This window comes from Psittacula echo, assembly GCF_963264785.1.
Source record: "Psittacula echo genome assembly, chromosome: Z".
In the NCBI taxonomy this organism is placed as follows: Eukaryota; Metazoa; Chordata; class Aves; order Psittaciformes; family Psittacidae; genus Psittacula; species Psittacula echo.
Window position 1 is genome coordinate 43,827,527 of NC_137742.1, and position 12,675 is coordinate 43,840,201.

The 12,675-nt window shown below is 38.4% G+C and overlaps 1 protein-coding gene across 1 annotated transcript in view; it reads right to left on the minus strand.

The window, feature by feature from the left end:
- FRMD3 (FERM domain containing 3) overlaps nucleotides 1-12,675 on the minus strand; it is a gene marked incomplete at both ends in the record, with an annotated part of 139,313 nt that overhangs the window by 27,171 nt on the left and 99,467 nt on the right. Inside the window, one exon of the mRNA XM_080638309.1 lies at nucleotides 381-468. Within this exon, the coding sequence (XP_080494435.1) occupies nucleotides 381-468 (88 nt within the window). The remainder of the gene's footprint in view (nucleotides 1-380; nucleotides 469-12,675) is intronic.

The window sequence follows — 12,675 nt, forward strand, 5'->3', positions numbered from 1 at the left end:
GTATATTACTAATTTTGTTGAAAATATACTTCTGTGTATGTAATTCGTAACGTACAGACTAATTACAAACCATTGATTCACATCTGCTTCAACACTGACATGTTTTAAGACTTTGCAATACGTTTTTTCCTCTACAAGATGCTGTGTTGGAAGTACTGCTGACAGTGGTTGCTACAATAAGCAAGAACTCTTGAGTACAAACCAGAACATACAGTGCACTTGCCTTTTAAATATGAAAGATCATTTTTAATTTTTTTAATTCAAATAAAAAAGTATCGATTACTCCATATTTGTGATTGGATAAAAAACAGATAAATGTATTTTTATTACAAGTTAGTAAAAAGAACATTTTATTGAATGTTAGTAAAAATAACTGTTACCTTACAAGGATGAGGATCAACACCGTAAGTTTCCAAAGAATATGCTTTCAGGAGCAAATTTAATTCAGCAACAGCTGGGCTCTGACCTCTGAAATTACAAAAGAAACAGTACTTTCATAGAACCATAGAATGGTTAGGGTTGGAAAGGACAGGAAAAAAAAAATAACTGGAGAAAAAGACTTTTTGGCTGGGGAGTTTAAAACCTAAAAAAGTAGGAAAGAAAAGATCTTACTGAAATACAAACTATTTTAACTATGTTTTCTTTATAATATAAAGATAGAAAACTTTTTGCATGTTTTCTCATGCTGATTGTACAGTGATGTTTTTATCTCAGTCTTGAGACAACATCAGGTTACTGCCATTAACCACAGCTATACAATATCCTGCAAGTATTTCTTGTCTTCTGATGTACATGCACATCAGCTTGAATATGAAATAAACCTCAGTATATGTTTTCCACAAACTCCTGCTCCCCAACTAATTTAAAAGGATTGTGCAGATTAACAAACATTCCTTGCAGGGCAGGATATAAACACATCAATCATAGAATCACCAAATCATAGATCATGTTGCACTGTCTACCCAGATGCACGCCTAATTATAGCAGTGCCTGTTACCAACATGGTAGTTCAGAATCTGTCAGCATTTCCATTATATGCCCCTATTTTTAGGGTGTCCATAATTAACCATGAATATACCCATGCAAGACTTGAGTTTTAGAGTAAGTTTTGTTATTTGATTTTTTTCTCTTGTAATGTCTTTATTTCTAACACTGTTGCAATGAATTCTTAACACAGATTTACAATGCCTGTTTGTAAGCGAACTGTTTTGAGTATTATCTTATTTACGTATTTGCATGACTAGAATATATGATTCTGATAGGTAATACTGGTTTGTGACAATTAGCAGTGCTTAGGACCTTTAGAAAGCCAGGCCTCTTAAATGCCTCACATGCAAACTATCCAAAAAATGAGACATCGTCAATGGGTCAAAGAGCTAGCCTCTGTTCTCCAAGGAACACAGCAACAGTCATACTTTATCTTACCGCTGCATTTTGGGGTCCAGTCTTACATTGTGACTAATGGCACTTGGGAACTGGCATTTAAAAACTGCTCCGTGCACTGATGAAGAATAATTTCCCTGTAACAAGTTATCCGCAAGTAGCTAGAAACTTCACAAGCATTGACATATGAGATTCAGTACACAGCCAAAGTACAGTTTAACAATTAAGACAATGTCTAGCATGCTTGTGAATGTCAAATCCCATCTTGAACCTAACAAGCTAATGGTCCATGGCAATGTAATTGTCAATAAACTTTTCTGTGACAAAGTTTAAACTCATGCTTATTTGTACTTCACTGCTCGTCATCTCTTAGTCAGCATCATGATACATCTTTTGGGGTCTTTCATATGTCTTTTGATCCTCTTTCATACTACACTATTTGTACTTTATTTCAGATCACATTTTTGTTGATGTTTAGCTTTTAAAGAAAAAAAACCCACAAAAGATTAGAGAATAAGTGCTCTTCTGTTTCCTTCCTTTTTTGGTCTCTTTCTCAACACTTTTCAATGGAGCAAAACATGTTCATGTAAAACACCAAAAATTATAAGTGCATATTTACACAGCTAAATATTTAAAGGGAGGTCACCATGAAAGTAGCAAACAAAACAAAAATGCTTATTTTCCCAATCAGCATTTAGTAGCAATGTACTAAACAGTTCTTCTATTTTCAATACTAATAAATCACAACTTTAAGTGTAATCTCAACTGTAAGACAATAAATGAGCCTTAAAAAGGCAACAAGTTTGTTTCATGTACCAACCAACTGCATAGGACAGACGTAATTAACTAACTTGACCTAAATTACTTAGAACACTTACGCTGCATAATAAGAAGCAAAAAAAAAAAAAACAGATGGTCTGATTGCTTATTGGAGACTTGGCCTCACAAAAAAATAAAATCATAAAACACATCTTTTTCCACCTCTCTTTACTGGTACAAAGGAAAGTAGTCAGTGTTCTGGTTTGAATGGACCAAAAAGTTACAATCAGTTTGGAAAATGTGATTTGGGGGTTTTGGCATAGAATCACAGAATGTTTTGGATTGAAAGGGACCTTAAGATCACTTGGTTCCAACCCCCCTGCCATGGGCAGTGACACCTCACCAAAAATATTGAATTGCAATTATTATTAAAGAGAGACATTAAAAAAGAATTAGCATGCTCTTCTCAACTATAGCTTCTGAAACTACACTGTCTTTGTGCATGTCAAGTGGAACAAGCTGTGGTAATTCTGAGGAAAAAAAAAACATAAGACATGGACAAGTTTGGTCTTATCAGATGACAGGTTAACCAAATAGCTACTGTGCAAAGCCTTAAAAGAACATCAAGGGCAATATCAAATGAAAAAAATCCTCATTCATCCCTTATGAAGGGATTGTCAAGCCCTGATAATACACTTTTCATCTCTTACTACTGAAATTTTCCTTACTAAATGAAAATGTAACTATAGCAAATCCTATCAGCAAAGTCAACATCTTTTCGTTAATCACTGATTTAACATTACATATGCCTTTGATAGGCTCTGTTAAAAAGCCTTTAAGCTTCCTATATGCAACAAACAGCCTTACACAGCACATCTTTCCTGTTTTGTAACTCAGTTCTCTCAGGAAAGTCAGGTTTCTCTCTCAGTGTGTTCACTGCTTTTGACCTTGTATGACTTCCCAAATTTTTCAGTAAGTGTTCAACATTATTTCCATATGTTGCAACCACTATAGCATGCAGCTGGAGTTTGCTGAAGGTTCTGAACTGGACCAGTAAAGGAAACCATTACACAGAAAAGTTTCTGTATACCATACAAATAAGAAAATGTGGATTACTTGTGAAATTACAGCTCCACAATTATTAGCCATGAATTAATTATTCAACCTTGGAATCAGTCAATTTAAGAATTCCTGATAAAATTTTAATCAAAGAAAGACTTTAACAGAAGACTTAGAAGTCTAAAACACACTCTGCTTTTTGCTTTAGGCTCATGAGAAGTACACAGTAGAGGATGTACAAGCTCTGTTTATTCCCCACAGGGTCTCCAACTCTGAAGCACTTCAAAGGCCACAAGCTCAACAGGGAATACTTCCAGGGTGTGCCACCACAATGATCTACTTGTTTTGCTGTCTGCTCACACCAATTCACTCTAGAATTTTCTTCCCTTCATACCTTTCCTTTGAGGTATGTATCTTACAAACTGAAGTAGTGAAACTTAATGAAAGTCAAGGATGAGATAGCACACGATTGAGCATTAATTCCTTTAAACAAACAGGGAAGACTGTATAGCAATAACAGCAAGTAAAAACCATTTTCAATGCTATTCTTGGTTTCTTGGTTCCTGAATTATCTCAGTGAAGCCACTTCATCTGTCTTCCCTGATTCCCCTACTGACTTACAAAGTGCTGTGAGATACTCCTATCAACATACTGTTCATAATAATAATAAAAGACATAATTATTGTTCATCCTTTTGCCTCATCTCTATGTCAGAGTTACTTGCTGCAGAATACAACAGCAATCCTGTGCTTGAGCATGCCCCATGTTCGATTAAACAAGAGGGTGTTTCAATAGACTTAGTTTAAAGAATAAATACATGTGTATATAATGATCTGGCTTCTAGAAACATTACATGTTCACCTCCATGCAAATCAGGGAAAAGTACCAGCCATAAACCTTTAACTAACGTAGGCTCGGTTTCCATCAAACATCCTTCGCCCTGTCCTGCAACTGTGGACATACTTCACTGCATCCTCAGGAGATCACATAACTATTATTTCAAGAAGGATCTTCATCTAGGAAATATCCTCCTTGCTATATTCCAGATCTTGTACATTTCTCTGAAGAAAAGGTGACCTGGGTTTCCTTTTAACCTAAAAAAAAAGCCAGAATTCTGCATAATCAACAGGTTTAACTACACCACATAACAATCACAGAACTACTTACCACATGGCTGAGGTTTTGCTGTTGTTTCTTCAAATATTTTTACAGATGGTTGAGACTCCAATTGCTATACAACTACAGTGTTTAAGGTCTTGAGTAGTTTTTACTACTTCTTTAAGCTCAGGAGATTTTGGCAGACAGTGGAGATGTTTCTTTGCTAGCATTCTAAGTCACTATGAAGGTCCTAAAGAGGACTATGTGGTAATGAAACACAAATCTGCTACAATTATCAGTATTTCAGCTGTATTGCAGACAACAGCACAAGCACTAAATGAAGACACTGGTAAGCGAAATTGTGATGCAGGCTGTTTCTCAGTTTGTCAAATTAGTGAGGCCACGCTTTGCACATTGCCCACGCAGCAGCACTGTTTCCCTGAGAACTGCCTGGGCCACCTCATCAATAGGAGAACAGCCTTTAAAAAGGTCTGCATATGAAAAGAGACCCTATCACGGGCAAGTAGCTGAATTGCTGAAATACTGCAGGAACATATAAAACCTAGAAAACTGAAGAACACTCAAATATCAATTTTAACTTGTACTGAAAAACTGTTTTTTTCTCTCAGATAGATCAGAAAAACCCAAATAATCTCTTTAAAACTCTTTTACCAAGTCTATTAAATGCTTACGGGTTTAATTTTACACCGTGCACACTTTTATGACATGTGCCACTTACATAACTCCTTCTACCAGAACATTTCAAATGACCTGTGTGCCTTCAGAGAGGCTGAGACAGTATCTCTGAAGCCTCTGTTTAGGTATTTGTATTTCAACTGTACGTCTTAAATTGATGCAGTAACCCAGACAACTTTAAGCCTACTCAATAGACAGAATATATTCACGTAGTAAATGCAGTTTTAATTTACCTGTTATTAATTTTAAAACTATTCCCATGATACAGAGACATCTCGTGAGCTGTCTGGTTTTAATATCACTGTAGATTCATCTGTCTGGTGCTGTGACACCTAGCCATAAAGCCTTCTCCCAGATAAAGAAGAGGTGGGGAGGGAGGAAGAGGGGGAGGGAGAAGGAAGGCAGAGGCAATAGGTCCTTTTCAGCTGATGAAGAAATCCCTACATTGCAGAAATTCACACAGACATCTGAATTCAGTAGTATGCTAAAATGCAGAATGTGAATCCAAACCCCTCCATGAGATAAGCAACAACTAGCTTGGTAAAGAAAGCAACCACATTTGAGGGTCATGATTATGACTAGTCTTCAGAAGAAGAAGGGAGGAGAGCGGAGTGGTGAAAAGCCTATGCACACATATACATGCACTAAATCTTTCCTACAGCTAAAAAATGGTCACTTACAATAAAAATAGATACCTTATTCATTTCAAATAGGTCAACCTTTCTATTGAGTATTTCTTGGAGTTCCCATTAAAAGAAAAATCACATGTCTTATGTGTCTTTTCAGTTTTTCATAGTATCAGAACTCTCGGAGAAGAGCGGGAGAAAGACACCTCTTTTGTCTGTGAAGTTCCTTTCTCTAGATTTTTGCCACAACTGTATCTCCCATTAAAATGATGCTCAGCTGCTTCTTACCATAACCCTTCAGGAAATACTCTCTTCTGAGAAAGGACTAGGTGACCAAGAGAATCTGTTATTTCAAACTTCTAATAAATATATATAAATGTATATTTAGTCAAATTACAACTGGTAAGAGTTATGGAGCAAAAGAATACACCAGAAAATTACAGCAGAATAGAAACAGATTATTCACCTATTACAGCAAACACTATGGCACCTTAATATGAGATTGCTAAATGAGAGAGAATTGGATAATACTGAAGTTTCAGTGACATAGAATCATAGAATAGCTAAGGCTGGGAAGGACCTTAAGATCACCTACTTCCAACCACCCTGCCATGGGCCAATGTACATGTGCCAACTTAACAGCCTCATGGAAAAATCTAAATGCCTATACCAGGAAATTGTAAATGAGCCAGCTTGGGCTGTCAAGGCTGAAATGAAGAGGACATTCAGTGCAGCCCAAGGCTGTAACGTAGGTGGCACCCTGAGCAGCTGTCACCACTATCTGCCTCTGAACTCCCACTACACATCATCATCCTCCTCAGCTCTCCAAAGTCCTTGGTATACTTTGTATAGCTGAGAACTACAAAGACTTTGGGTCCTTCAGCCTTGAAGTCAGCCTATTCCTGTCCCAGCCTAACTCCTGCTCTTTCACAGACTGCTCTCTCCCTTTCATGTAAACTTCAACAGATCCTTAGTCCACAGCAAAGAGACTTCTGTGTCCAGTAACACGACTTGCAAGTTTTGGCGCACACTGTACGTCCTTCTGATAGGATTCCCTTCATGCATATGAGGCTGTTAGATACCAATGCGATTAGGGTAGTACACGAAGCTAAATTTAAAGCATATATTTAAAGCATAGTGCTCCCAGCATTAAATGCATAAGAGCAGATAATACATAGTTTTAATTGCAAGAACCTCTTCAGTGAAATACAAGATCCACCTTATCCTGGACTTGCTAAATGGAAATTCAGGTTTAGCACTTTTTAATGTATTCAACAGCATGCAAGAAGTTGCTTTAATCTTTGATCAAATGATATTAACACCCACATAGAGAAGCATTTTCTAGCAAGGCTTGCCAAGTCTTCTAGGACAGCCTCCCAGAATATACTCTGTTAGAAACATTTGTAGTTACGCTTGCCAGTGACTCCAGTGACAGCTCCATGTCTGCATAAAAGCTGGAGAGCCAGAGCAGCAGAGAATGGGAAACCCTGTACTCCTGCTGGCATCAGAGTCTGAGCACACATTGTAACTGATTGTACAGTGACGGGAATTCAGTACGAGTTAGAACAGCAGAGGGAATTTAGAAGTGCTTAAATCCCCACTGAGGAGTTACAGTACAGATGATGCCGCAAAGGATAAAAACGTCATATGCCTTTCAAATCAAATTTAGACAACACTTTTAATTCAGCTTGGATTAAAGACAAGCATTAATTTGTTACTCTGGTTTTCAAAAGAATACTACCCTTTAGCTTAAAAGTTTAAATTGCTTTTGAGATAGTTAATAACAGAACATGGCGGTGATTTCATGCCCTCAGAGGAAACTTCTTCTCCCAAAAGATGTTCTCCCACATACGACTTTTGAAAAAACCAGAATATTTGACAAACAAAATGGAGAAAACAGCCAGTTCAGTAGCACTCATCTGTTTTGAGCCTGTACCCACACTGGCCATACCAAGCAGGTCCCAGGTCAGCCTGGGAAACAGGCATTTGAACAGGTCATGTAACTCTGTGTCGTGGTTTAAGCCAGTCGGCAAGTCAGCCATGCAGTTTCGACTCCCCCCCGCCCAAAGGGACAGGGAGGAGAACCGAAAGAATGCAACCCCCACAGGCCGAGACAAGGACAGTCCAGCAACCAAGGCACAACACAAATCACCACCGCCACCACCAATAACAACAATGATAAGAGAAATAACAAGGGAAGAGAACATGATACCACCCGCCGGAAATGAGCCCGACAGAGAAGAGAATGTGCCCTTCCGGGGAACTCACAGTTACATCCGCCAGCATGACGTGCTGTGGTATGGAATACCTCTTTGGTTAGTTTGGGTCAGGTGTCCTGTCCCTGCTTCCTTCTGGCTTCTCCTCCTCCCTGGCAGAGCATGAGACTCACAAAGTCCTTGGTCAGGGTAAACATTCTGACCAGCAACTGAAAACATCGGCTTTATCAGTATTATTCCCAGGCCAAAAGTCAAAACCACAGCGCTGCACCAGCTACTAAGAAGGAGAAAAACTGACTGCTGCTGCTGAACCCAGGACAGTCTGTAATTTACAGGGAAAAGTCAATGTTTGCATAGGGTTTTCAGATAAATTAATTGCTGTTTACATTACACTTTCATATAAATTACATGGCATAATATTTTGTATTAGAAAGAAGCAAAAATTATCAGTTTTCAGGTGGGATTTAAAAAAAAAAAAAAAAAGAATCTTTATTTTCAACCACTAAACCCTTTCAAAAAAAGCAAAAAGGGAAAAATCCTTTCTGATTCCTACAAAGTTCCCTTGATAGGGATTTATGTGGATCTCCTCTTTGGAAATCTCTGTATTTTCAGGTGTCTGGCCTCAGGGAGTTCTGGCTGGCAGATAGCTCCCAAAAGCCAGGAAATTTTATCAGAGTAACAGATGTTCTGTTACAGGACATAAGATTTTATACAACTTCATAAGAAGGGCTATTTGTCGTAGAAAAGGGAAAAAGGAATGTGACTGCACTGAAAACATCTGATGCTTTATTTGGTTGTCTGAAGCAAATTCCAGAGTTTGTTACAACACAGATGCCAGTTTAGAACTAGTACTGACAAAGGTGCATAGATATGAATGAAGTCCATTGTTTTGTAACAGGATCCCACAAAATCCAATAGCAACAGCTAGAAGCACAACTTTGCTGGCTATTAATGCCGGTTGCCTGCATAAATGAGCACTAGTAATTCTGCCATGGAAAAAGTACAACTGTTTTGGGAACATCTGAAAAGAGCAAACTCCTAAAAAAACCCCAACAAAAGCTCAAATCCCAAAGAGATTATGAAGATCATCTGTTTGATCTTTCACATAAAAGCCCAGTATTCCTAAATAATCCCTGCTGTCATGCTTGAAGAATTAACCTTTCACTCAGCATTCCTTTCCTCTACCTAGATGTCATGACTCTGCTTAACTTGATTTGATGGGTTAGTTTTGGTTTGGTTTTCCACAAATCTATACAGAATTTTTTACTATATTTTTTTAACATGGAAGCTTTTGGTAACAAGAAATCAAAATTAACTACAGCTTTATATACTCAGCACAGTGCTGTATATTAAGTGTCTTTAATACCGCCAAATAAGTTGGAACATGTGGTTCCATGTACTTTTGCATGGAAGTCAAGTAAAAGAAAGTAAGATATTTTTTAACTTGGATCATTTCACTGATGTGATGTACAATGCAACTTTACAAACACTTGCACATATCTAACTAAAAGGGATAAGGGACATGCAAATGAACAACCTTTATTTGGTTGGGGAGGGACCTTAGCATTCAGTCCACTTGGAGAAACAGGTACACCAGAATACACTCACAGAATATCTAGATTTGTATGGTCCAAATTTTTCTCAATCTGTTAAGAGTGGCAGGGAAACAGAGATGTAAGTTGCTATTTCTTCAGTAGCTATGCTCTGTTGTAACCATACCCAGAAACATGACACTCAAATCAATTTTGAATTCTTTCAAGAACAAGTCTCCAAGTCTCCAAGCTCCTAGTACATCCTCACATATTCTAAGATTTTAAGTCACAGAACATTATCTCTTCACCTCCCAGCAGTATACCATGTTTCAAAAGAGGACTTACTTCAAATGACAAGGAAATGAGCATATGTATTGTGATTAAATCAAGGCATGTGTTTGCCCCATTGCTGGTAAGGTTAAACGAAGTAATTCCTGTACCTCTCCCTTTCTCCATAAGGGAAGAATAATTAATTAAAATTCACAAGGTAATCACAGCTCAAAAAAGCTGACATGCATTTCTGTCTGTCACATTTATGGTTTTGCAATTAGGTGCACTAGGAAGTCACATAGAAGGTCACATTTTGCTAAAAACCAGTGATGTTTTCACAGCAACAAAGGATAAGAAATGGGCGCATACATCTGTTTTAATTAATAAGAACAAGGCTTCTAAATGGCATGAGTCATTAAGTTACTGGCAGCTGTCACAGTACCCTGTTGCTGCTTCCCATGCACTCCCCTCATGGTCTTCATGTGCCTTTCAAAAGGCAATTTCTCACATCATCCTGTAGAAGAAAAGATGTGCCAGTGAATGGGCCTTGAGGATGCTGAGACAGGATTCAGTGAAGAACTGGCTTCTTCCAAGCCACAGGTCTTTGGTTATTTGGAATCCTGCTGCATGATCTTTTTTTATTTTACACATCTGAAGAAAACAAAGAATCAAACTCAGTTGCAGTGCTGAAACTCACAAATAACTCTTCTGAATGTAGCAGAATGGCAGCTGGATTAAAATGGCTCTTAGTCTCTTACACTCTCCTCATGTTAGTTTTTACCTCCAGTGCTGGCTTTCAGCTAACATGTGATTCAAGTATTTTGTTTAAAAAAAGGCCAGGGAACCTTTTGCAGCATTTTCAAAAATACTCAGCAAAATATCAGTTCTTATCAGAAAAATCAACTTGCTGAATGCAGTGAATAAGTTGTGCTAATCAATACCAGACAGAAGACTACTAGCTCAATGCTTTTTTTAGCTATCTTTTTCCAGCTAGATATAGAAACCTGATCATCAAGCTCTGACCTCTCTATGTATAGTTCATTGTATGACAGTTATGTTTTATTAATTCGTACTCCTAGAATAGAGATCCATGGAATTAAATATCCAAAAAAGGTAAAACTTCCCTGTGAATAGTGAATGTCTGATGTAAAAAAATGTAATAGGATGATCAATTTTTGGAAGACAGAACTACAGTACTCTCCAGACAGCTCTGAAACTGTCTTTGTAACTAGGCTAATAGGTAAGACACATCAGATACTGCAGTAAGTGAAAAAAACCTGCTACTTTTTCAAATGACACCACAAGCCAGAACCTGGGCAGAATCAAAGACTATAAAGACCTGAGGGTGCAAGTGAAAAATACTGGTGCCCAAGTTATCTTTTCTTTCATTCTAACAGCTAGTGAGGATTTAGCCAGAAATAGATGTATAATGCAAATCAATTACTAGCTTCACGACTGGTGCTGTCTTGAGGGTTCTGGCTTTAGTGACAATGGGACATTCTTTGATGACTACAGCCTGTTAGAGAAGGATGGGATTGACCTGTCTAGAAGTGGCCAGCTTGGTGAGGTGGGCTTTCAAGTGAAGTCACTCATGGATGGTATCCGTAGTGGCATCACTCACACCATCGCAGCCAACTCCGGAATAAGCCAGGCCAACAAGAGCAGTGGTGAATGTTCCTCAGCTGTCTCCCGAGACGAGAACCAGAAAACCAACCACCTCAGGAGTGTGTATGGCTATCACAAATCTTCTTGCACCCCTTCTGAATAGTGTGCATGTTCAACTACCTCTCTGAAGTGTCTGTACACTTAACACATGCAGCATGGGGAATAAACAGGAAGAATTAGAGATTTCTGTATAGTGCAGGGACACAATCTCATTGCAATTAGAGATATATGGTGGAATAGCTTGAATGACTGGAATGCTGTCATGGATAGCTGCATACTTCAGAAAGACAGACTAGCAAGGCAAGATGGTAGAGTTGTTCTTTGTATGTGAGACCAACTGGAACGTATCAAGCTCTGCCTAGGCGTGGATAAAGAACAAGTCAAGAGGTTATGCGTAAGAATTAAAGGGCAGGCTGACATGGGTCTTGTGGGCATTTACTACAGGCCACCTTATCAGGAAGAAGACAGAGGCAGATGTTACTGCTAAGCCACTTTTCACTATCTTTGAAAGGTTGGAGAACAAGTTTATAGAGAACGAGAGGTTCCTGCGTACTGGCAAAAAGCCAGTGTCACTCCAGTTTTCATAAAGGGCAAAAAGGAGGACCTAGGAAATTATAGGCCAGTCAGCTTCACCTTCCTCTCTTGAAAGGTGACGTAACAGCACATCCTGAATGTCATCTCTAAGCACACGGAGGAAACGAAGGTTATCAGGAGCAGTCAACATGGATTCACCAAGCAGAAATCATGCTTGACTAATCCAATAGCCTTCTATGACTGACTGAGAAGATGAGGGGAAAATAGCAGATGTTGTCTATCTTGATTTCAGAGAGGCTTCTGATACAGTCTCCCACCAAGTATTTATGCATGTTGCAATATGAAAAAAAATCACAGAGGTTTTAAGCAAGTGCAAAGGGCCTTGTAATCTTTGAATAAAAATCATCCTTCTACTTTATGTAATTAATCGTTTGATTTAATTTGATTTTCTGCACATTCTATTTCTCTCCAGGGTTTCCGAGGACTATTCCCAACTAAGCAAACCGCCTGGGGCACCGAACAAGCTGCCCTGAGACTACGGTGCATGTCATTTGCTTACAATCCTGAAGAGGGTAGAGTTGCACAACGCACGGCTACATCTCTCCCGGAAACACCGTACTTCTGGGACGCGTTCAACTTGGAAACAAAAAGACTTGATTGATCTGTGTCCATCCCCACTGTCACATTATTAAAAGTTTAGGACATAAAAAGGGCATGCAGAGTTCTGAATCTCACCTCCTTAGTCTTCCAAATAAGTTATTTAAATATATTTCCGTGCAATTTGCCACCATGTTAACAAACTACAGACAAAATAACTTAGTTTCTGTCAGGTCAAAA